The 25733-nt window shown below is 41.1% G+C and overlaps 4 protein-coding genes across 5 annotated transcripts; 1 reads left to right on the forward strand and 3 right to left on the reverse strand.

Moving 5' to 3' along the window:
* On the reverse strand, positions 1-7969 carry ANAPC7 (anaphase promoting complex subunit 7). The gene is made up of 11 exons (XM_032199217.1): positions 7732-7969; positions 7224-7410; positions 6775-6894; positions 5528-5639; positions 5137-5290; positions 4889-5031; positions 4405-4522; positions 3773-3969; positions 3075-3299; positions 2531-2681; positions 1-1671 (listed from the first exon to the last, which is right to left on the reverse strand). Exons 1-11 carry the CDS (start codon positions 7830-7832, stop codon positions 1482-1484), a joined length of 1698 nt encoding a protein of 565 aa, XP_032055108.1. The 5' UTR covers positions 7833-7969; the 3' UTR covers positions 1-1481.
* A 1157-nt stretch (positions 7970-9126) lies between these two features.
* Positions 9127-14388, reverse strand: ARPC3 (actin related protein 2/3 complex subunit 3). The gene is made up of 8 exons (XM_032199066.1): positions 14308-14388; positions 13644-13931; positions 12695-12794; positions 11848-11924; positions 11494-11562; positions 11121-11247; positions 10461-10555; positions 9127-9606 (listed from the first exon to the last, which is right to left on the reverse strand). Exons 1-8 carry the CDS (start codon positions 14386-14388, stop codon positions 9544-9546), a joined length of 900 nt encoding a protein of 299 aa, XP_032054957.1. The 3' UTR covers positions 9127-9543.
* Positions 14389-14503: 115 nt separating this feature from the next.
* Positions 14504-19670, reverse strand: GPN3 (GPN-loop GTPase 3). 2 transcript variants are annotated; one of them, XM_032199114.1, is made up of 8 exons: positions 19576-19670; positions 18795-18903; positions 18468-18635; positions 17590-17714; positions 16775-16890; positions 16028-16124; positions 15732-15860; positions 14504-14985 (listed from the first exon to the last, which is right to left on the reverse strand). In XM_032199114.1, the coding sequence occupies exons 1-8, from the start codon at positions 19624-19626 to the stop codon at positions 14923-14925; spliced, it is 858 nt and encodes a 285-aa protein (XP_032055005.1). In that variant the 5' UTR covers positions 19627-19670; the 3' UTR covers positions 14504-14922. The 2 variants fall into 2 exon arrangements, with proteins under 2 accessions (XP_032055005.1, XP_032055006.1); XM_032199115.1 differs by lacking the exon at positions 19576-19670 and adding an exon at positions 19019-19158.
* On the forward strand, positions 19261-25523 carry DENR (density regulated re-initiation and release factor). Its single transcript, XM_032199116.1, has 8 exons — positions 19261-19341; positions 19879-19993; positions 20960-20979; positions 21218-21302; positions 21910-21993; positions 23634-23750; positions 24390-24529; positions 25247-25523. Exons 2-8 carry the CDS (start codon positions 19888-19890, stop codon positions 25289-25291), a joined length of 597 nt encoding a protein of 198 aa, XP_032055007.1. The 5' UTR covers positions 19261-19341; positions 19879-19887; the 3' UTR covers positions 25292-25523.
* Positions 25524-25733: the final 210 nt, after the last annotated feature.

Here is a 25733-nt window from a genome sequence, read left to right on the forward strand (position 1 = left end):
ATGGATAAACTATTAGACTCCCTTTATAAGATGTGACATAAAAAAGCATTTTCAAAATAGACTACGATAGGAGTAACTGCCTAGTCTCTTTGTTGTGCATTTTTCTAATTCATGTAGTGCATATTACAGAGGAAAAGAAATTTTACCCTTATCTGCATTGTACTTCTACAATTAGGGGGAAGCTTGTTTTCCATCTCATGTATTTGTAGCAAACAGGCATTTTTCCTCCAGCTGATACTCAGAACTACTTTTTAGTCTTGTAATAAAGTCTGTCTGCTCCAGCATAGCTGTGGTAACAGAATAAATACAAAAGGAATTAGATTGTCAAGATAAAAAGATGTTTTCGTAAGACTACGGAAATCAGAGCTATAAGAAAAGTAAGAGCACAAAGTAATTCCTCCTCCCACACACCAAGCCCACAGAATTGAGTTTCTGGATTACACGACAAAGCTCACCCTGGAAGAGATGATGCTGAGGAGAGAAAGTTGAGAATCTGTAATCAAAGCAATGTAACTTGGCTTCAAAAGGTGATGGAAAACACAAGAATTCAAACATTATCTCCCAAGAACAGGAAGTATCTAAACATGGCAAAAGCAAGACAATACATACTTGTATAATTTTATCATTTTTACAGTAATGCATGTGGAAAGGGATGAATTCTTTTTATATCATTTTAATTGTCATTGCTGTATGCTGAATGTGAAGTGCTTTGAGTCACTGATGAAAAAACATTTAGTAACATTCTGAAATAAAACTAAAGAGCATTTAAAAATAAATGTTAATGTACAGACTTTATGTGATTACAGAGTTCAGTAAAGATTGGGCAAACTGCCGTAATTCTCCACCATTGGTACAATTCCGTACACACAGAAAACGGTCAACTACAAAAATGTCCTCTAAGACAAAGCCGAGTGGCGTATCAAACGTCTCCTTTACAGCACACAGAAGATAAAAAGACATGCCTTATAAAAAGACAAATTAATTCAACAAACACAGCAAGAGAAAAGTGCTGCTTTCAGCCACACCAAAGCAACTCCTCCAGACTTCAACAGGAGTGTGAGCCCAAAAGGTAGCATACAAACAAGGGAACATACAAACCTTTTTCACAAAGGAATACAAACCGCTGTATTTACAAATCAATCAAGCACACTTAGCCCTGAACACAATTTAGACAGTTCTCATCATAACCAATAGGCTTATTATGCACTTTAGATTCTATAATGCTTCTAGTTTTAGCAGGGATTTTTTGAAATTAAAAGTTGCAAATAACCTTCAGTACAGTTAATCCCTTATACTTAATAAATAAGAAGCATTAAGAATCTTCATGGCATTGAGATGCATAGAACTATAAATGGTTTCAGAGTCTATAAAAAAAAAAAAAAGTCTTCTGTTACTGCAAAAAAAATAGCTGAAGTTCTTCAAAGAAGAATGGCCCTGGTGGTATGTTCATGTGCCAAAACACGCCTCAGTAAGAGAGGCCATCACTGCATGCCAAACCACTGTTCTTGATCTGCCCACTGGGCTGCTTCACTGTCACTGCCTTCCAAGTCCCCCTCTTCTCCACTTCCCTCCATATCATCCACGTCTTCTTCCTGGGTTGCATCTGTTGGGCTTTCCTCTTTTTCCATTTTCTGCATTCCTTCTAGTGACTTCTGATCGTTTGGATCCAAACTGAGGGAAAAGAAAGGAAAAGAAAGCATTGACTTAAAACTTAGTATTTTTTTTTTTTTGTATTTGTAATGCTATCATAGAAAAAAATCATCTTGTTTTGTGCACTTCCTGTTTAGCACCACCAAGAATTTCAAATTAGTAGATGCAGCTTCACCTCAGGCTGACAATAACACCAAGTATTAAATCTCTATACAAAACCATTTTGAGCCTCACGAATGCACTTCTCTAAACATCACACTCTTTAAGGAAACTTAGTCAACTCCTTCAGACAACACTAATTATAAGAATTTGGAAGTAATAAAAATTTAAATGACTATGACTAAACGCATCATTTACAAGACAAAAATAGCTGATCCATTTACGCAACACGAGTTTATTGTGGATGTAATGTGCTAGATTTAAGCTAAGTTTAACTTTTTGAAATCGAAATATGTAACATTTAACATAACTTTATAAGATAACATTTAGGTTCTTTATTGAATCACCTATTTAAATTTACATAATAGCTCATGCTCATAGAGCACCTTCTATTCTAAAGGAACAGATCCTAAAGTTGCCAATTTAATAATAAATACAAAAATCCACGCCTTAATCTTTTCATCAGTAAAGGAGCTGTACGCCTGGTGACATGTTTACCGTTAATACCATCCCTAAATTTTGCACTTCTCAGTTCAAAGCCTTATGAGCAACTAATTCATTATCAGGTCATGTTGTGTTACGTTTCTGTTTTAAAGGAGAATGAGGTAGAGCTACCTCTGATGCATGCCCTCACCAATTAGTGACTCAATGCTCAACTTTTTACTTGGAGTTGATTATGGATTCTTATAAATATGCTGCAACCTTGGAGTCTCTGGGTTACCTTAGGGCAATACTGTACTGGTCCATCGCTTCCTGGTATTCGTTGACAGCTACAAGAAAGTCTCCAAGTATTCGATGCAGAACACAGTCACTCTGATTAGCCAGCGCGTTCCTCAGCAAAGCAATTCCATCTTCATACTTTTGTTCTCTACCTGTTTATTTGCAAAACTACAGTTTTAATTAATAGTTTAGACGGATCTATAAAAGTCAGAGTGTGCAGTAAAAGCCATCAAAACACAAAACTATTTTTTCCCCTCAGAAGTGACAGCATGAAGGATAGTAGTAATATACTTTTTGTAAGCAGTAACTGCTACACTCATGACTACGTATACTTTGAAGTCAAAACATTTTGCCTGCAATTGTTTTAAGTGCTGCAATGCCAGTTGCAAGATGCAATTAATTCTTGTCCTTTTCCCTTCAGAATAGAACTGACAACCCCCTGGGCTGCAGCATCACCATCACATTCCTCGCATTGATGAGGCTGCATAATACTATAAAACATAATTAATGTTGTAAGTAAGTTGACATGGAAAAAGTGAACTTACTAAGAAGTTCTGCTTTCTTTACCACAGCTTTAATGTAATCAGGTCTTTGTGTCAGTGCTTTGTCCAATAACGTTTTTGCTTTTTCCTGTGTGACTGGGTCTTCAAGACAGACTGTTGCTAACAAAGTGAGGGTTTGCGCATTTGCTCCCAGAGTTTTATACACATTATTTGCCATAACCATAGCTTCTCGGATACTGTTAGATGCTAGGTAACATTCGATGAGACCTGATGATGAAAAAGGAAAACATTTTAACATTACTTTTAACTCTGCAAGAAAATCCATATTCCTCTGAAAATATATCTTTATATCTTTTCTTAACTACTTGCCATATAAACTTGTTCCTATTTAGGAGACAGTATGACAAAATGAAGTTCCCAGTGCAACTAACTACACAGTTCACATCATCATCTGAAACTGATTTTCCCAAAACACCCAAGTCTCTTTATAGCCAGATTAAAGAATTTAAAAACAAACATCTTTTTTGAAAATCATTCTTATAAATACACATGTTCTCTATTATCTCTCATCTAACCACTTTTCATAGAAATGTATAGTTTTGGGGGTAATAATAATGTACTTTCTAGTAAAGTCAGCCTGAGAAAAAAAAAAAGAATTCCTGTCTATTTTCTTGTTTGATAACAACAATAATCATCACCACCACATCAACGCTATCTTTCAATAGCTTCCCTTCACTCACCTTCATAGCAATCCAGCCTGCAAGGTGCAAGACGTATCGCTTCACGGAAGTGTATAATTGCTTCCTGTACCCGGCCCATGTTCCTAAGAGCAGCTCCTTTCAGCAACAGAGCTTGAACGCTATTACTATTAAGCTGGATAGCTTTGGCTCCTAAATATAAGGCACGGGAGTATCGTTTACTATAGAAACTATGACACCTACGGAAAGACAAGATGGATTGTAAACATGTACTGCCTGCACACATTCACTGAGGCTTACAAGAGAGAGGGAAAAAAAAAAGATTACAAGCAACTGTTGAGCTTCTTGGATTTCAAGTTAAAAATACATGTTCAGGTAAAAACAAACTGCTTTTCAAAAGCTAAAAAAAAAAAAAAAAAAGCAAAAATCAATATGAATATTAAACATTATAGCTATTTAATATATCATTACTACTGAACAGGTATAGTAACTCAAAGAGGTTTAGACAACCAAGATAGGTATTTATTACTAGCTAAAGTTGCCCCAAAACCAGAACACAGAGGTTAGAAAAGCACCCTCTGTACAAAAAAAGCTGAATCCACTCTATCAGCTGTAATCCACCTCATGCAGCAAATCAACAGGGTCAGGGTAAGAAAGGAAAGAGAACGTCTTACCCAGACACCACCCAGGGCTCTGCATGCTGATCAGAAATATTGAAGAGACGGCAGCCCAAGTTCTCCACATCCTCCAGCCGACCTTCCCGTGCCAATAAATAACCATATACATCCATTCCTGAAGCGAAACGTTTGAAGGTCAGTCATCAAGAAACGGAAAACTCATTCACAACAAGAAATAATAAAAGCAAACTTCTTAATTAAATTATTTTTAATATATGCTTCTTTGGCAAACCACATAAATGGCTATGCTACCTTTTAATTTTAAATAACTGGCAACACAAACACCTACTCTGACCTGTGCAAGTACCAGCAACTGGTCAGTGTACACAGTTTTGGAGTGTAAATTCTGAATTGAAAGCCAGGTAAAGCAATATTCAATATTCTACTGAATGTTTGTTTGCATGTATCTGCCACTCTAATGTTACTCACCAGATCATTACACTAAGTAAACTTTTTTTTTTTTTTTTTAGGATTTACTCACCTTTTATTAGGTAAGGATCCAGCATTTGTGCTTGTTCAAATTTTAGAATAGAGTTTTTATTATCTCCAGCTCTGAAATACAGGTCTGCTAAGCTCCCCAGTAAATCTACATTATCCCGCAGCAATGACTTTTTCTCTAAAGAGCTTTAAGAGAAAAGAAACAGCTGTTATTTATACAATGTCATTTTAATATAATTATACATAAATATAAAATATAATTTGATTACATCATGCTCTTTCAACTCTTACCAAATGGTATTGATTGCTCTCGTGTTATCTCCAGTATGCACAAAAGCATATGCCTTGATCCACACTGAAAGCCAGTCCAAGTTAGGAATACTCTGAATTACATTCATCGTCATAGAGGCCACTTCCGCACCTTTCACCGACAGTGAGAGCAAACCTATTCAGAAAGATACAAAAATGAATCAATTAAGTCAACATAAACAACATTAAATACAAATTAACTGTCTGAAGACCAGAAACTCCATCCCCTGACAAGCACAAAGAAGCAGTTTGTCACAATGTTCTTTATAATTTCCATAACGCATTCAAATTACAGTGAATTACCTAGTCCTAAATATAATTCAAATTATAACACTTTTTAGTGCTGAAGTACTTACAGTATGGAGAAACCTACCTAGTATGGCATCAAGTGCTAACGGGCACTGTCTCAGTACTTCTTTGTAGCTTGTAACGGAGGAGCGTTCTTGACCTGCTTTCTTGTACAGATTTGCCAGCATCATGTTGATCTGCAAGGAACACAAATGGCAGTAGTGTCAGGTACAAGAAAGAAGAAATCCTCACTAAGAAAAGGTCACAACTTTGCCTTCAAACATGCTCCCTCCCTCCTCTTCTGGGCAGAAGTTATAATTGCCAGCTTTTTTTCTGAGATCATTATAACATACTATATACTATAAAATTAAAATTGATTATTCTGAGTCCTAATATAAAATTTATATTCTTCTGTATTGACATAATACATCTTGAAATCTCAGTATTTTGCACATATGATGTCAAAAAATGGGCAAACATTTACATATGATGTCAAGAAGGACCTGTATATTCTTTGCATTAACTTTCAGTGCACATCTCTGATCAGATTGAGTTGATGCCTTTATCTTTTAGCCTTTATGACATAACAGAGCCAGAAGGCACAGACTCAACATATTTAGCACCTCAGTCCACAATGGGATCTAAATATTTAGCATTATCTAAACTGTTATTAAGAAGGATGGAGTGAACTGGAAAGACAGAGCATTGGCCTTCCTTTTATTTGCCAAAGTCTTCATCCTTTCAAGCATCTTGTGTTGCTCAAACTCTACAATAAGAAATGATGTGCAACTCCTTATACATTCTGGGCTCAGGAACATATTAAAACACTTGCTGAACTTTAATAATCATAGTTTAGCAAGTTCAACTGACTGCCTAGGCTACAAGTGTCTTCCCTTCAGCTCCAGCTGGTGACAGCACACCTTTCCTGTTCAGTGATATACAGCTTTTCCATGGAGGTTAGGACTCTGCCCAGCTACATCCACAAAATAAAGTACGGTACATTAAACCTGTACTTGGCTCTCACTTTTCGAGCCCCACCTCAAAACCAGAGCAAATTATTTGGTTATCTCGCACTCACTCGCTAACTTGCTGTAACTCAACAGTTTACAATCATATGAACTTTTTTCCTGGTAGAAGTGACACGCGTTTGTTGAGAGTAACCATGCTTTCCCCTATGAAAACTACTCACGACTACATCCAAGAAAGAATGGACAATGGATGGATAATACAGATTTCAAGCTCTATTATAGTCAAAGAGTACGTTGCTTTACTGGCCTAAGGATTAGAAATACACTGACCAAGGACTTGTGACAAACATCTGCCAGAACAAACCTTTGGGGTTCTCTGTCTGGAAGGAATCCCATCCAGAATAGCAATGGCATCTTTATCTTGCTTCAGCATTGTGTAGCATTCAGCCATTTTATATTTCACTTCAATTTCAGACGGTAAACACTGAAATAAAACACAAACATTAAAGCACATTAGAGTCACATAAAAAACGTAAGTAATATCTCCTCATTAAACGTTTACAGCATGTTAGAAAAGTCTAGTGCAAGAAAGTTAAAAATGCAACTGACTGTTGGTTCTCATGTCTTCAAAAAGCATGAATTGCATGTATAAAAAAACTCATGTTCCAAGACCACATTAAGGTTTTCATTAGAAAACAGGTTTATTTGACATGATAAATCCATAATTTAACACTACATCATTAAATGAGTAACATTAACTGGACAGAGCGGTGGTGATCATTTTATGCAGCACATTAGTCAGTTTTTAAATACCTGGCTTTGGGGGGTTGATGCAGCATTCCCAGTAGAAGGTCTTACTTTTGAAGTTTTACTTAAAGCCTTTTTCTGCTGCAAGGCCATCGTGTACTTACTGACAGCATTTCTATACTCCTTATCATGGAAAAGAGAATCCGCGTGATATACGAGGAGTTGGTATTTCTGAGATGGTGAAAACAGTTCCCTAGGAAAAAAACGCAAACAGACTGAGTTCAGCTAAGAGCCAAAGGGATTCCAAAGCATGTGAAGCTTGCTTTGTCTGCCTTCAACTCCCAGCTGCTGATGCTCCCTTGCTGCACTGGCAGGGCCCCTGGGTAACAGGTACAACCCCTCACAACGATGAACTGTGAGGATTTCAGAAGGGGATCGCGGCGTTAATTACTACCTCAAACAACTCTTTGGGGAGTTAGGGAGAGCCCTAACACTGAGCCCTCCTCCTCCTCGCCTGCTGCCCCCAGGCTCCCCGCGGGCCTCCCCCTCAGCCGCCGGCGGGAGGGCCACTCACGGGTTGTTGCCGCTCATCGTCAGGAGAAGCCCGCTGAGGAGCCGCACGTTCGAGTGGAGCCCGGCGGAGGCCATCTCCCGGACGTGCTCCACCACGCTCATGACGGCGGCGGCGGGAGGGCACGGCAAGGAGAAACGGGGCCGGGAAGGGACCGAAAAGGGACCGAAAAGAGACCGGGAGGGGACTCGGAGGGGACCGGGGCCGCCGCCGCCGCTTCAAAATGGCGCCGTCGCAGGCCCCTCACACGACGCCGCCTCCGCCGCTGCCCTGACAGGCGCTTGGCGGGGCAGCCCGCGGGCGGGGCCAAGGCCCCCCGATAGCTCCGCCCGCGCAGCGCCGCCTTCCCTCAGTCGGCTGAGGGGCGGGCGGGGGACGGGAAGAGGGAGGTTTGCCTCAGGCTGGGTACTGTGTTATACGGGGCTGGAAGAGGACTTCCCCAGCTCAGCAGTGTTTTGTGTAAAAAGATTTAGATTCTGTGTTTGCAGAGCTCTAAAACCTAGCCGTTTTTCTCTCATAAACCGAATTTTCTCCCCAAACTTCATTAGCTTTTGGCTGTGGCAGCTAAGTGTGACAGAGGTCTCGGAGGTAGCAGAGGTTCTGCCTGTAAAAATAGACAACTGAGAAGAATGAGCCTTTAAAATCCACGTTTCTTCTGGGACACAAGCAGAAGAAATGCTTTAACTTGTGCCACCATTAACTGTGAGGCATGGAACTGCCTCTCAGAGGGGTCAACCTCACACAGCAATAAGACAAAACACACATGTTGGGATTTTTTTCTTTCATCAACTTCATTTTTTCCACTCCCTTTTCTACTGTGAAAGGGAGTAAAACGTGCAAAATGTAGAACGTGGCTATTCTACAAGCATTACTGCCATCAACAGCAGGAGGAGCTGTCAGCTCAAGGCCACCACAGCTCTCAGTGACTGCACCAAGCAGCCCAATGTTAAGGAACACAAAGTGTGTTGGTGCTGTATGGTGGCAATGAAACAAGCAGTGCCACAATGTTTTGCCATTTACTGCAATTTTCTGTCTAGAAAATAAAACAAACTTACATTTGCAGATCTTCAGGAAGCCATCAGATTGATCAAAATAATTTTTGCTACTATCATGCTCATTGTTTGTCCAAATCTGCCATCACAAAGGCAGCTTTGGACTAAGTTGAGTGTAATCTGCCTGCATTACTCTTTGAAGATGTTTTAGTACAAGGAAGCACTGCTCTGAAGAAGATGTTAAATAATCAGGACATTGCTGGAGACCACAGCCCCTGCATTAATCCTGTTTACAATACAAATGATTCACTTCTGATTACTTTACCATTACACAATAATGATGGCTTTTTCACCAAAATTTTGATTTTATTTCTTTGAAAGCTATCCATAAGACATAAAGCAGTTATCACATTAATTACAAGCTAAGTTTATTGAAAAAAGGTAAAAATCACTGTACTTTAACACGTGATACTGAGACTCTAGCCAGCAGAGCAATTACATACGCCCCCAGGCACACACATTTCTCCTGTTTAAACAAAAGCCCTGTTTTAAATGCTAGCTGTAGCCACTGATAATAAAGCAGCCTGCATCTGAAACAGCACATTAGAAATCTTTTATTAAGCACCAGCTTAATATTTGCTTACAGTACTCAATGATCTTTTTGCTTTAACTTCCTTTTACCTCTCATTGATTATTTTTTCTTCGTAAGCACTTAATTCTTCCTTGGTACAAAACATACCCCAAAAAAAAAAAAAAAAAAAAGAGAGACAAAATCCTTTACACGTGTTCCTGTGGAAATGCTTAATGTTGCTACTTTGCCTCTTCACTGCCCAGGACCTGAGAGACTCTTGTTCATGAATTGTCTCTTCACGAAGCAGATCCACCACTGCAGAAGAAAGTACGAAATAAGAAAATATGCAAAAGCAGTTTCAATGCAATAAATGAAATAGTGACTTCCAAGTACTCTACCACTGACAAATAACAAATGTTAAGGCTCCAATTTTGCATGTACAGTTTTCCCTATTGGTTTCTATTGGAATTTAGGAAAACAAGATGACAGGAGTGGATCCAATGAGTTATAAAACAGGGCTGCAGACTCTGAATTAAGGTAAGACATTCTCCTTTCTACTATTTCAATACTATTTTTGCCATTATTCTGTATATGCTATCTCTTTCAATATATTTAGTCCAGTATAATAATGAACAAAGGGATGCATCAGAAGGCTATGCCTTTGAAACTAAATTAGCCTAACTACTTTCAGTATTAAAAACAGTCATATTTGCACATGAAACATATGTCCAAGAGGTAATTCGTGTATTGATAGGCTATTTTTTTAATCTGGGTATGAGGCAAAATGGTTTACTTCAAGGAAGGTATCAGATCAGAACCACCCAAGAAGATAAACAGCATTTCTCATGCCTGTAAATTTCTGAAAACCTGGAATCCTTAGCCAATGCATGTAATGCAAAACCTGGAATCCAAAGCATGTAATACTTTGAAGAACTGAATGAGACACCACTTATTACTACCCTGCTTTTAAAAGTTGCCAAAATCGTCATTTGCTGTCTTACAATATTACAGATGAAATGTATTGAAAACTTTCAGTCTGATAGCCATATAAAGTCAGGGAAGTCTGCTCCAAAGTTACGCACCCCTGATCTTTTACCCCATCACCTCACTTCTCTGAAAAAACAAGCAAGCCTCTCATTAAATCTGTGTTGATCACAGCAAAGCCTTACCTTACTAGGCTTGTCACTCTGAGGATCAAATACTTTTTCACAAAGCCGAAGACCGGTTTCTTGCCTGAGCTGCTGCAAGTAGGCTCTCATCACCTCTGAAACACAACACAAGCACAAAATAACACCAAGTGAAATTGAATTTATCATGAAAGCATCGGACATCAATGCCTACAGCAGAAACTGTGAGTTTTCACACCTTTCAGCTTGCTGGCTGGCTGAGTTGGTTCGTTCAATGTACAGCCACACTTGGGATTTTTATATTTAATTTTATATAATGTTAATATAATTTTATATAATTATAAAATCAGAAAAAAGGATCATCCAAACCATTCTTTTCTCTTTGGTACCTTTGCCCACAACTGGGGACTTCCTCTTTTCTCAGTGCAGAAGTTGTTTTGGGCTCTGTTACAGAATTTATCTAGCAATTATGTTGATGCAAAAGCCTCAGACCACTATTGCTCTGTTCTGTTGGATTTATGGACCCAGGGAAGTTTTTGAGCCCCTGAGGTCAGAAAATCCAGCTCATGCAGCCCGCAGAAGACAGAGCTACAGATTCAGAAGCTTCAGTTTTCAGGGTCACTTTTCTAGTCATAGTCCCAAAAATGCAGCTGGTAAAGTATGGGCCAAAGGAAGCCTTCAGAGTTCTTGGTTTATTCTTACCTTCCTCCTGCTTGTTGGTAGGTTTGGCATAAATGGCATTAAGTGGAAAGCCCGGTTCCCCAGGGATTGGGAAGTTAGTGATTCCTAGCGTGTACATCTCCTTTTCTCCTTGGCCTTTGGAGTTACACTGGAAGAACCAGGCAAACAATTGATTAAAACTTACAAACAAAAGCCTTAGACTCAAATATTTTACCAGTCACTAAAAGACTCATCAAAATTAGCATCACAACATCTCCTTGGAGATCCACAGCCTCAAGTATTTGTGGCTCTGACAACTGGGACTGTGGTGAGCAGTGTTAGTTGTGCCCCTAGGAGGAGAACATCAGCAAATATTCTTGAGTACAATCCCAGAACAGACTGTTTCCCTGCTTACCTTTTGCAGCTTTTTCAAGCACTCAGAAATGTAGAGAGTTATGTAGATCAGTGTTCTGTCGGCCTCATTCTGCAAAATAAGAGCACACAGAGTCCAGACACTGTTAGACTACAGGATGTTTTATGGAACTGGTAAAAGTTTGAAACAGGAGGAATTAATTCAAACCATTTGTGGTAACTTCCTCATCAAAAAGGAACTTGTAATTCACGACATTTATCCAATTAAAAAAAAAATAAGTGGGAGGAAGGGGAGGTTTTGTTATCTAATAGAACTATTTAACATGAAAAGAAATGTATATCTGTACCACCAAATATCCAAGTCTTACTGTATACACAGTATCACAAAAAAAATTACCTTAATTTCATAATTTTTGAAGAAAACATTGGCTTTGAAGTAGTAGATGGCTTCGTCTATAATATCTACATCCTTAGCTTAAAAAGAAAAAAGAAAACCAAAGTTAAACAGCGTACCAGTGCACCACATTTGATCATAACTTTTGTTCACTGAATTAGATAAACAATGATTCTTCCAAAAGCAAAATAATTCAAAAAAATGCAGAAAACAGGGCTACACTATAGTCTTTGCTACATGGAAGACTGGTGAACTCAGACCATAATATTTAAGTTTCCTACTCTAACAGGAGTTTTAAGTCCTTTTTCCTCCTTCCACCATGACTTCTCACAAGGGCAGCAGTTCGGCAGTTCCCCAGTTTCCTACCCGCTGAGTAACTTGAGTGTTCAGTGTTGGGATGCCCCAAACTAAAGTTTTGGTTTTTTGCTACCCTACAGTGCTGCCTTTCTTCCTCATCATCATTCGGCTTCTGAGCAGCCAAGCATCCTCAGCCTCTGCCCCAAAATGCGAGTTCTCTGCAGTTAAACCTCTGCTTCCTCTGACATCAGAGGGTTTGCACCACCACGTCCTCCTCAGAGCCTGCTGACAAGCACACTGAGACACTGGAGGAAGTGTAAAGATAGTAACGGTAGGCTTCATTTCAATTACTAAAGTAACCAAATTACCCAGAGCTGTTCCAGATAACTTGTATAATAATTTTCTATGGCTTGTAACACTTCAGTATCTGAAAACATCACCTACAAAGCAGTCCATTTCTAAGCCACAACTCCTCACTGTTACTAGGTCTGGTCTGGGACAAACTGAAATGACTACGAACAATACGCAAAGGGGCTTTCAGACATAAACTTACTTTCCCGGGGCGCTGGGCCTTTGAACTGGCTTCTGATGGGTAACAGCGCCATGTTCCCAACTAGCTTGGTATCAGAGTCCATTAAAGTTGAGTGGTAAGCCTACAGACAGGGGAGAAGACTTGTTATTAATGCCACTGAAAATGGGCATTTTGGCATCCACCTGGCAGTGCAGACTGATCACAGCTCTCTCCTGTATCCTCACCAAAGTCAGTTTTGTTGGTTAGCTGTGCTTCCAGCAACCTTTCCTTGCAGAAACAACTTATTTTTTCTAACTGGGCCCATATCTTAACACCATTCTGGTGACGACCACCACCCTAACCACCATTTCTGTTAGCAGTGATGGAAGAGAGGACAAAATTGGTCCAGCCAACCTGTGTGTGCTGCTCCAGCCCTGGGCTGCCTGAACCCAAGTAGCAGGGGGAGCAGCCCTGCACTGGGGCATGGCACAGGTCACGAAATTGGTCATTAAACGAGTTAGTTCTCCATCGTTAGAAAGGGATTTTGTTCCACGTCTAGCTAATAATAGGTAATAATAATTAAAATCAGGCTTATCGCATACACGCTCAAGAAGATTTCTGTGTGCTACAACAGGTGTAAGTGGGGTAAAAAAAAACAACCCTCTGAATATGCCACTTCCTACAAAATTAGCTTTGACCAGGTGACCATTTAAGAAGCCTTCCCCACCCCACAGCCCTGCCTTTGCGGGGCCGTGGCAGGCTGCTGCCCTCTAGGCGGGGGGGGAGGAAGAAGAAAGAGGAAGATGAAGGCTCAGGCCTTGCAGCAGCCTCCCACCGACACCAACCCCCTCCAAAGCGCCAGGCTCCAGCGGCTACGGCCCCGTTCCCCCCCCAACCCCAACCCCGGCCCCGTTCCTTTTTCACCCCCGGCCCCACAGCCGAGCCCCGGCCCCACAGCGCCCGCCCGCGCCCGGCCTCCCGGGCCCCTCACCGGCATCTCGGAGGGCAGGGGGCGGCTCGGCGGGGCCGAGCGGGTGGATGGCAAGGATGGGTTCCCAGCAAAACCTTCCTCTTCCTCTTCCTCGGCCTCCGGGGCTGCAGGAAATGAGGCAGCAGGGCGGTGCGAGCAGGGGAAGCCGCAGCCTGCGCCGCCCCGAGAGGCGCCGCTCCCGGCCGGGGAAGGAGCTGAGGTGGGGAGAGGGGTGAGGCAGGACGGAGCCAGCCCCAGCGGGGTGGGTTTTGGGGTGAGGTGTTTGAAAAGCCCCAGGTTCGTCTGGTACTAGCGACCCACAGCCCTCCCTGGGAGCCAAGGTGTCTAATTTCCCCCCCTAAATGACTCGTTGTGTGATTCAGGCAGGAAAAACGATGGGAATTTGAAGCTGAAGGGCTTGGACTTCTTTCCATGCTCCATGAGCAGGACACGGTCAGAAGGATGCCCCAGCCCCGCTGCATGGGGCTGGGAGCAGCCTTGGGACTGTGAGGATCCTTTCTGCCCAGACCACTCCCTGATTGTATGACTCAGCCCTAGGATGTGCCAGGCTGGAGGTGAGCTAAATCAGCAAAATTTAATTCAGCCGTATCAGGCCCCGACGTGATGGGGTTAAGGATTAATCCCAGACAGGCATCAAGACATCCACATCATGACGTTAACCTACCCTGTAACTATTAAAAAATGACTCGTTTTTTTGGCTCCATGTTTCAAAGTTCTGAAGAACTGCAACTTGGCTGATGTTCATGCTTTGTGGGAACAGACTTAATTTTTAATACACAAACCATATATCCCATATAGTGAGAGGTGTCATGCCTATACAGAGGCATCCACTGAATTTAAGCATTACATAACCATGAGACCTTTATGGAAAATATTTTAATTCAAGGACTCCATGAGCAAAACTCATTCCTTAGGGTTAAGGAAAAGGCAAGGCTGAAAGATACTTGGACATGAGCAGCAGAAAAACATCCTCCAATTCAGCTGAAAGTAGCTTAATAAATAATAAATTGGACTAATGCATTTTGGGAGAAGAAATAAAAACAAAATAAAATTGAAACATTTAAGAGAATCCAGGAACTTTCTGTACTTATAAAAGAATTAAAACCAACAATATAGTTCATAATATTCTGTCATATAAACTGACATATAGCCCACTTCTCAGTAGAAATGTTAGTTATCTTACAGATAAAACATCAAATATATTTGTACAGCAGTGGATTTTTCATTGTTTTAAACACACAGGCAAGGTATTTTCTTCCTCTTTCTGAGCATCTGTTTTTCACTCATTTACGTGATCTTGAAAATACTCATCCACAAGAGCAGATTTATCTTCTTCATTTTCCTGCCAGAAAGAAAACAAAAAAGGTAAAACCTGACTTTTTCCTAGTGGCTGTTTTACATTGTCTGTTCTGTGATGCTTTATTTTAGAAACCACAACAGAACAATGTCTAATATTGTTCCATAAAACAAATTGCAAAACTTTCTGAAAAGCTGTTTCTAGAGGTAGGAAAATGTATAGATCAAAATCTAAATGCAGGTATTTTGCATGTTCAGAGAGTACAAAACCAAATTAAAAGCATTATAGAAGCACTGGACTTGTTCCTTATGAGTTTTGAGCTGAGTAATAAAATTAGACAAACCCTGGATCTGATTTTAACCCAGTGGTCTTCTATCATGTATTTTACATGATAGATGTATGAGAGACACAGATGAGGAATAGCTTTGCAACATGAGATATTGATGCAGCAGTTTTTAGGGGAGTTTGAACAAACATGCAGGAAAAGATCTTGGTGATCTTAATGGCCCTTTCTGACCTTTAAAGGTTAAAATTCTATTATTTTTGAAATTAAAGCATTACTTTCAACACAACCATTTGAACGGTACTTGCACAAGCAAGACAGTATTAAAGAATCTCATTTTTTAACTGTAAACGAAGATGATATAAGCATTGTCACTAAAAGACTAAACATGGCTTCCTTTGAACCATACGAAGGCAATCATTTATTAACAAGGCAAAGAACACATTTATATTATGACTTGTATTAAGGAGCCCTTTTAGTTTTCATCTTATCATCAGAAGCACCTTACCTTTGGTTCTTTAAATTCAAGATCCTCTCCATACTGAATGGTAAGGTCTATGTGCTGCAGAACTATGTTTATACTTTCCTCATCAGAGCGATCAAAAGGTAGAAATCGAACCATACCATAATCATCGATCTAGAGAAAGGATTCAAAAGACATGAGAAGGAATATGCACTAAGTCTCCTCACAGCACTCTAAACCACCGCCTTAAACTACGCTTATATTTTTGTAGTCCAGAGTGCTAAAGCCATTTGACGAAAAACTGCAAACCAATGGTAGTTCCCAAATCAGAATATACGTACCAATCCACATATGGATTTAGTCAGTTTTTTGAACATTTTGCTTTTCAATAGGTTTGTAGAATCTTCAATCATAGAATACATATCCGGATCTAAGTACCTGGCAGAAACAAACTCATCATTAGCACTGACCTACTGAATATGTGAATCACTATGCTTTTAGACAGCTACCATAGCCAGCTATGATTGTGTGATCTGAATGAACCAACTTAATATCATGGCAACTTACAACCCCTGTTAAATATAGTTTTTGTAAATATTTAAAAATTTCAGATTATGATTGCTAGTAGAAAAAAGTGTTGGCGTTTTTACTTTTCTTTTTGCTACTATACTTCTATACTTAAGAAAGCTTTGAGAAAGACCACAGGAAATACTATTTTTTCGAATTGTAGTACAAATGTAAAAGTAACACCAAGGTAATTCAGTATGTTCAGTACCAAAACAAGTTAGGATCACCTTTAGTTTAGGTTTTCAAGGAAGTGCAGTATCCCAGAATGTCATTCAGAATGATGCAAGTTATTCAAGATATTTTTTTACAGAAAAATCTAGAGATATGTACACACATGGAACTAACTTTTTGACTTTGACTAAACTGTAAACATCCTATCCAGGCATTTAAAGACCACATTTGATGCAGAACAAATCCATCTTTTGCCATTCCAAAAAGACCATATTTTACATGGACTGAATTCTGAGTGAAATATACCTCAAAGTATCACACTACAGAGCAAGTAATATTTTGGAACTTACTTTTCTATTTCCTTCTTAGCTTTCTTGCTCAACAAATCCATTTTAGTCATGATGTTAATCTGTGGAATCTCTAAAGAGATCATTGCACTGAGTGCTGCCAGAATTCCAGAAATAAACTGAAGAAATATGAAAAATAACATGGTTAAGTACCAAAAAACACAAAACCGTCAAGCATGACACAATCTACCATACAGCAAGCCCAGCTAATGAATACGTGAAACATGGGCATGAGGCCAAGTGGGGAAGTCATTATCTCTGTTGGAAAAGGGAGGTGACAAGGCTCCTGTCTGCCAGCTGTTTCCAGAGCTTTAAATCTGGATCTGTCACAGAAAAAGACATTAACAAAACTCAAAGCCCTTCTCGGGATTCTTATTGCTGGCTTAGGGAAGGGTCATGGTCTCTCTCCAGATCTAAGAAGGCTCTCATAGAATCACAGGACAATTTAGGCTGGAAGAAACTTTTAGAGGTTATCTGGTCCCTACCAACACTCAAAGCAGAGCTAACTTCTCAGTCACATTAGGTCGCTCTGGGCTTTTTTCCACCGAAGTTTTGAACAACTCCACAAACTTCCATTACGCAGCCTCTCTATGCCCCTGCTCCCTCCTGACCATTCTCACAGTGCAGGTTATTTCCTTTACATCCAGCTGGAACTTTCCTTTTTACAACCTTTATCTGAGACAGCTAATGACAGAAATCAGATCTCCCTTTTTAGTATTCTTTCCTTCAGCCTAAACTCAGCTCCCTAAATCAATCAGATTCCTTGTTCTACATCAATATGAACTTTTACAATTGTTTACAAGATTTCAAATGGGTACCTTAAAAGATTCCACCATAAATTGAGAGTCAACGAGAAACACTCCACAGACACGGAATTCCCACTGCTGAAGCTGCTCCACCAGCTGTTTCATCACTGGCAAATGTGTATAGAGTTCGATCTGACCTAAGACACATTTGGAATATTAATATGCAGAAATGTAAAGATAACAGAAACATTTCAAAGTTATCGGTTATAGAAACATGGGCATTATACTTAGTATGAATGACAGCTGATAAAGAAAGCCCAATCTTCCAGACAACTGTGCCTGTATTTGGAAGGAATTGTACTGGCAAAGTGGAAATGAATTACGAACTTTGTTTTCCTTCCTTAACCTCCACTTAGCATTAGCATTGCCATAGTCTTCTCATGCTACATGCTGCTAGCAAAAGTCAGTGCTGTCACCCAAATTAGAATGGAGACAAGTTCACTTCTGAAGCATCTGGAAGCGACTCTGACAACTGTTAATAATACAAAAATACATGAAAAGGAGGCTGAACGAAGACCTCATCGATCTCTACAACTATCTGAAAAGGTGGCAGTGAGGAGGGTGTCAGTGTCTTTTCTCAGGTGACAAGCAATAGGACACAAGTTGCAGCAGGGGAGGTTTAGATTAGATGTCAGGAAGAATTTCTTCATGGAAAGGGTGGTTAGGCATTGGCCAAGGGAAGCAGTGGAGGTATTTAAGAGATGTGTGGATGTGCTGCTTAGGGACATGGTTTAGTCATGGACTTGGCAGTGTTAGGTGATGGTTTGACTTGATGATCTTATGGGTCTTCTCCAACCTAAATGATTCTGTGATTCCATGACCAGCACAGAAATCATCTTGAAAACATTATGCTGCGCACAAAGCACGACACCAACACAGGAATCGTTCACCTGGGCAGTCGAACAGTATGTAGTCATCCTCCACGTGCCCCAGGCTCTCCTCCAGCCAGTTGAAGTTATTGGCGAAGTACTCCATGCAGAACACCAGCCCCCCGTTGGGGCCAAACCGCAGCGAATCGTCCTCCATAACATCATCCACCTCGATCAGCTCGCGGATATCTGCAAGGACATCAGGTACACACGGCGCGTCTGTGGGGGGGGGTTCCCCGGCCCACCACCCCCCCGGCCCCCTCAGGAACCCCCCCAGTCCCCTCAGGAACCCCTCCAGTCCCCTCAGCAACCCAGTTTTCCCCTCAGGAACCCCTCCTTTCCCCTCACCTGCCATCACGGGGTACCCGAACAGCTCCGCCGCCGGGTCCAGGTTGACCACCTGCACGGCTCTGCCCAGCGCCTCGCAGTGCTGCACCATGGCGGCGCAGTAGGTGCTCTGCAAGGCACAGGCGAGCCGTCAGCGCCCTCCTCACGCTTCCCATCCCGTCACCACACCGACCCTCGCCCCCCCCCCCCCACCTCTCCCCATTACCCCCCCCGTCCCTCCTCACCTTCCCGCTGCCCGCCGGGCCCATCACCAGCTGCGCGTAGCGCGGCATGGCGGCGGCCCGGAGCTAGCGGGAGGATGGGGGGGGGAAAAAAGCTCCGCGAAGCGGCCCCGCTCGGTCTCTCCGCCTCCCCGTAGCCGGCTCCGGTCGCCTCACGGAGCGGCTCCGCCCCGAGGCTCTCGCGAGAGGGCGGCGGCGGGGCCGGGGGAGGCGCGCGGGGCCCGGGGCCTGCAGCCGCCGCCGCTGGTGCTGGAGGAGGAGGAGGAGAAGGAGGAGGAGGAGGAGGAGAAGGGGGAGCCGCGGCCTGAGGGGGCCGCCCGGTAACGGTGCGTGCTGCCCGGCTTTACCTCAGCCTCCCTCCCGGTCCCCGGGGTCCCTCTCCTTGTTCCCGGAGCCTCATCCCCGCACCCCACGTTCCTCCTTCTCCTCCTCCTCTTCCTCCTCCCGCGCCCTCCCGGCCCTTCAGGTACCCCCACCGGCCCCCAGCCCCTCACAGCCCCCGAGCCCCATCGCCCCCCGGCCCCGTTCCCTCAGCATGTTCCCTTAACATAATCCCTCACGTTTCGCTTAAAACAGCGTGTTCCGTAATCCCACGTGCTCTCCTTGCACATTTTTCTTCATTTTACACTACATTTCCTGCCACTTTTCCTCCTCCCTTGCGTCCTACAGTTCCAGACTGCTTGGAAGCTTTTGCAGCCATTTTCCCCTCATGGTTACTCCCGGATTTCTCCTGCTGTTCCTATGATCGCATGTCTTTTCTCTGGGCCTTGCACTTCCCTCAGTCTCCGAGGCTTTTGCTGAGCACAGGAAGATGTGAGTAACCTAAAACTGAAGCCCTGACTGTTTCGTTCTGTGACCCACAGGCTGGTGACATGGCCACAGACGTAGCCGATCCTGTGGTCCCTGACTGCAAAGGAGACGTAAGGAGCGGTGCCAGGTCAGATGCTGACTATCCTCTTCGGGTTCTCTACTGCGGAGGCAAGTGCTGAAGGGGCAGTGGGCCGCGATTCTTCCAGTGTGCTGTTTGTGAGGGCAGCCTAGTGGAAAGAGTGAGAGAATCGGAGGTTTTCTTCTGGTCAGCTTTTGTTGAAAAGATAGGCCGTGGTCAGCGTGACCTTTCTGAGCTTCTTTCTGAAGTAGCTTGTGTGGTGGATTTTATCCAAAGTGTTTTTGGTGAAATGGGGGGGGCTCATGTAAAAGTTAGATTAGCGGGAATGGTGCTCAGGCTACAAACTTCTGAGCAGATTTGTTCCTGCAGAAAGCTAGTAAAAAGCTAGTACCTTTAGCACAGATAAGGTCTCTGAGTATAAGTATGATAATAAATAAAGTTAGAATTAAAGTGATCGTTGCACTGTGTTTAGAATTCTGTTCTACTCATTACATTTTTAATTATATAGATGGATTTTTAGACAAGTATGTTATTTCATTTTAAAACATATCCCTCAAGATTATTTATTTCGCATTGTGCTTAAACACAGTTGCAGGGGATTAGAAAAGAATCCCTGCTGTGCATGAGTCTGCACAGTTGGTTTGGGTGTGTTTTAGAGTCAAGCCCATCCAACAAGTTACCCATCTTCTTTGATGGGCTTGGGCCTAGATTTTCTTGGATCTTTGGGACATTGGTAGCTCTTGGAAAATAGAGAGCTATCCAAATCTGTATCTTTTCTCCAAATTGTATGCATCTCCTACTCTTCCTTCACTGACTGATTGCTCTTGCTGTGATAGTTTTATTCTAACACACAGTATGTGATTGAATGACTGATGGGAGGAAAAACTGTGGGGTGGTAGCAATAAAGTAATGTTTCGAGTCAGCGTGAGGTTATAACCAGAAGTTGCAATGTAAGAAGTCATTCCTAGCTTTAAAATACCAATTTGAATGAACACCAAGGTTGTAAGTTGAACGTTTTTGTAATTTCTTTTTTTTCCCCTCCCTTCTTTCTCCAGTCTGTTCACTGCCAACAGAGGTGAGTTATTTTTTTTTTGTTTCTTTCTGACCTACGATTTCTATGATGATTCTTTCTGACTTTTAATTGTGGTAGTTCTGTGCTTCAGTCGCTCTCATCTTTAGGATGTCACGAGGCTCCTTATGTGCTGCTAGAATGTTGGTATTGAGTCACTCTAAGGAGAAATGGCTGAGCTAAGTAGAAAATGTATTTTGCTCTATTTGTTTGTGACAACATTCACATGTCCTTTCTTCTCTAGTACTGCGAATACATGCCTGATGTGACTAAATGCAGACAATGGTTAGAAAAGAATTTTCCAGATGAGTTTGCAAAACTTACAGTAGGTAAGAATCTTTCTCTGTGTTCTGGCTTATATGTGTACTTAAATGTACTCAGAAATCTTTGAGCTTGTCCATTTCTTAACTCTTCTATCTTGCAGTTGTCTGAAAGTTAAACCATTTTCTCAAAAGTCTAGTGTGTTTTTGGATGCTGTGAATATAAGTTTGTCAGAAAACCTCAGAAACGATATTTGATGTTGATTAAGGTTTCTGCTGTAACCAGGCATCTGTGCATTTGTTTCCTGTCAAAGTTAATGTATCCAATTCTGTGTCTTCCCAGTCAACTGGATTGCTGGAGGAAAGGTCATTAGTAGTAGGGAGCTTGTTGATTAGAATTTAAATGTTGTTAATTTCTGTTCCTTTTTGGAAATTATGCAGAGACTTTATTGAAACTAACTGCATCCTCGAGCTGAATGCACAGGTCTAATTTGTCCCAGCGGTAGAATGAGGTTGTAACGTGCATCAGTCAGGGAACCATGGCACTAAAGCCAGCTGCTTAGGGATCTAGCAAAACGTCACTGTGCCTTACTTCCTATTTCTGTAAGGGCGTGTGGTAATCTGACCACTAATTTTGTTCTCTTTCTTCTCACCACTCCGTTCTGATGTACGTAAGAAAATTCACCCAAACAGGAAGCTGGGGTTGGAGAAGGCCAAGGAACTGCAGGAGAAGAGGAAGAGAAGAAGAAGCAAAAGAGAGGCAAGGTCTAAATAGTTGTTTGTGGAATTGATTCATGAACAGTTTGGGACATCTTTTTCTCATCTGTAGGCCTGGACGAGGCACGGCTTTCTTGTGTTTTGGTTGTGTTAGCTACCCTTCGACTCCACGCAAAAGATACCCACTGGAAGAAGCGTATATGGTAGCAGAGTTGGTACAGCAATGTGTGCGGTGTTAGTGAAGAGACCTGGGTTGTGTATCTGATTGTCCCATCATTGCAATGGCGCTTATTCGGGGAGTAATTCTTTAATCCCCAAATCAGCTGGCATACCTCCACAAATGCCTGTTTCTGCCCTGTTTAATGTGAGCTTATAGGTTGCTTGCAGAGTAGAGCAAAGATTGTTTGCCTCTAGAAATGCCTCATGGTGCTGCTTTTGCTTTTTTTCCTTCCATCCTTTCCCAGTATTGTTAGTTATTTCTGTTTAATTAACACACGTCCCATCATAAATCAGAATGCTGCGGTTATTAATATGTATTTGCCTGCTTATTGTCAGCTTTCTATAGTGCTTCATAAATGATGGTTAATAGCCCAGTAGGATTCAGATTTTAAGCCACATATCGCTGCAGATGTTTTATTTTTGTGTCTTGGTAACCAGTTATGTTTACTTTGTCAGTGGGATATGTGTAGTGACAACAGTAACTTAGAATCTCTAGTTTGGATGCTTCTTCCAGAGACTTCAGAACATTTTCTTTCAACATTATTTTATTGTGTGGGATGTTGTGGCTAGTACGGGTTTAGTTATAAAATAAGTATTTAAAATCATTGAAGACTTTCTCCTAGAATCTCAAGTTTCTTGTAACTTAGGGTGTGGTGCTAAGTGTGATGGTACGAGATACTCTAGAAGAGAGGGTGAAGAAAATGAGCAAAAACTTAGTGCAGATGTTGACTCAAGAAACTTTGAGATGGCTGATAATTTAAGACAATAAATTGCTATCAATTTATAGTAATGTAGAACTGAAGTGCTGCACATTAAGGAAAAAATACTTGCAAGGGGTTAGTTTGCTTGTCATAAATTCTTGGTGAATTCTTGGCTTTCCTGGTGAGAAGGCTCTAGAACAAAATTTCACTTACCCTGTATAAACTTGAGTTTATACAAAGTCAACTACTGTGGCTGGCTTCTGTTTGAGGCATGTTTTTTTCTACTAACCCATATACATAAAACGTTTCATACATGTCCTGCATGAATATCTAGAATTTAACGTGCTGTTTAACCCAGCAGTCCAAGCAGGCAGGTTCTCCTGGCCTTAGTAAATGAACATGAGTAAGTTGCTTTGCATCAGACTCAAACCGTAGTGATTTTAAACTCATGAAAAACATTAAAGTAACAATTCATTCCTAAGATTACTATCAAAAAAACGGGCTACATGTAGACCAGAGTAAAGTGTTGAGAACCCCCCGTTTTCATCATTCTAATAGGGGTCTGATGTGTGTGCTGTGCTTTAATGCGTATTTGACATGCATAGGTCATTTTTTGTATACAGAGCTTTCTTGTGCAATGTATTTTTGTTTGCATACATAGATGGGGAGATAGGTTTCATTGTTTACAGGGTTGAAATCTGACAGTCTTTTGTCTTTAAGTGTTATGTCATTTAACTGTGTAATCTTACCTTCTGTTTTAAAGGTGGAAGAGGTCAGATAAAACAGAAAAAGAAGACTGTACCACAAAAAGTTACAATAGCTAAAATTCCTAGAGCAAAGAAAAAATACGTCACAAGAGTATGTGGCCTTGCAACCTTTGGTGAGTTTTGTTAGGTGTATTTTGTTTCCTTTAGATGTGCCTTTAACCTAAGATGTGCTTGCCTTTAACCTAATATTACCTAGAGTCTTGGCTTGCTTCCTGTGAGTAAAAAAGGTTTCAATTCTGAAACTTTATTCCCCCCACTGTAGGTATCTGGTCTTCTCTTCTGTTATCTCCTTCACTTCTTCTTCACAAACTTTTTTTTTTTTTTTTTTTTTTTTAAGTTAACTTAATGCTGGATACTGTCTTTTATTCTCTGCTGGTACACCTTGTCTGAAATATTTAACTAGTTCTTCATTCTAATTTAGCAATCATCAAATAAGAAGTCACTTAGAATTGATTTTTTTAATCAGTTCTGCATTTGTGTTTTTGGTGAGTGCGTGCAGCCTAGACCTGCAAAAGCAGAACGTATAGATGACTTTTAGTGATTTTGGCCTTGAAGAGTGCCAAATTTGTTAAGTCAGTTGTTTTGTATATAAATATCAGACTTTTGATTTCCATGGAAATCGTATTAAAGTTTTAACTATAAAATACCACTAGTCTTTTAATATAAATTTCAAAATAAATTTTGGTTGTAAACTTGAGGAAAAACTGGTATGACAATGACTGTACTTACACTGTCAATTTTCCCTTAAACAGAAATCGATCTTAAGGAAGCGCAAAGGTTTTTTGCTCAGAAATTTTCCTGCGGTGCCTCAGTAACAGGAGAAGATGAAATAATCATTCAGGGGGATTTCACAGATGACATTATCGACGTAATACAAGAGAAGTGGCCTGAGGTAATAAACAATTTATTCTGTAAGACCTCTAGTTTTCCACAGTAGCCTGTGACTTTTCCAGTGATTTTCAAAAATGGGTGTCACCTTCAGTAGCACAGACTGTTGTTCGAAAGTAAGACCAGTTGTTGCCCTTCCTCCTCCATGTGAACAATTAGGTTAAGGAGTGATTAAAGTTGAAGCTGAATGTTGCTTCCATTGTCCAAGAAACATTAAATCCTTAAAGATATAGTGTAGGGAGGAAGGTGTATCAGAGTAAGAGCTGTCAAATATCTACAGCTTCTCCCTGACCATTTCTTAATGGTGAATACTTAAGTGTTCTTGTGCTGCCATTCTATTTTTCAAAGTGTCTTAAAATATCGAAAAAAGTTGTTCTTTAGAAGAAGGGGTGAACTCATTTTGAGTCGAGCTGAAGTGTAGATGGTTGAGAATTTTGGTTGCACTGCTCTAAGTGCAGACAGTTTCTTTGACTCTCCCTTGTTCTGGTATTTCCTGGTTTGAATTCCTTCTGAATAACTCCGTAGGCTTGTCCTTCGTCAGAACCTCATAGGCTCAGCTGTGTGATATAGGCATGTGTCACTCCCTTGGCATTTACAGCAGAGAGTCTCAGATGGCGATGTGTGCTTCTCCTGCACTTCAGTACATGTACAGTGAAGAACATTGAGTGAGATGTGTAACAAGGAAATATACTTAACCTGTTTTGGCTTTTTTCCCCCGTAGGTGGATGATGACAGCATTGAAGATCTTGGAGAAGTCAAGAAGTGATAGCGAAAGACTACCTTTATTTAATTTTATGGTTATTAATGATGTAGCCAAAGTGAGGCTTCTAAATCCATTGACTCTGCAGTGAAACTGTGGAGAACCCGTATCCTTGGCATTTTCACTGTTCTGTATAGGCTGCTTCTTTTTTTTGTTGTGATATTTGCCAAAGCTAAATTGGGGTTCTATCATGCTTACGCATGAAGTAGATTTAAATAAAATTACTGTTCCTCACTAAGTAGTGTTTGTGGTCTGTAGAGCTACTTTCCATCCTAAGCATATAGGAAAATAATAATTTAAGTCATTAAACGTTTATTTTTCATCTGCTGCCCTTTCTGCTGAGCTAAGTATTTAAAGCATGTATCTGGTGTACAGAAACGTGTACCTCTGACTTACCTGCATAAAGTCTGACTGCTTGTTTGCTTCTGCACACTGTGTTCATGTGGCA

This window comes from Aythya fuligula, chromosome 17 (assembly GCF_009819795.1).
Source record: "Aythya fuligula isolate bAytFul2 chromosome 17, bAytFul2.pri, whole genome shotgun sequence".
NCBI lineage: Eukaryota > Metazoa > Chordata > Aves > Anseriformes > Anatidae > Aythya > Aythya fuligula.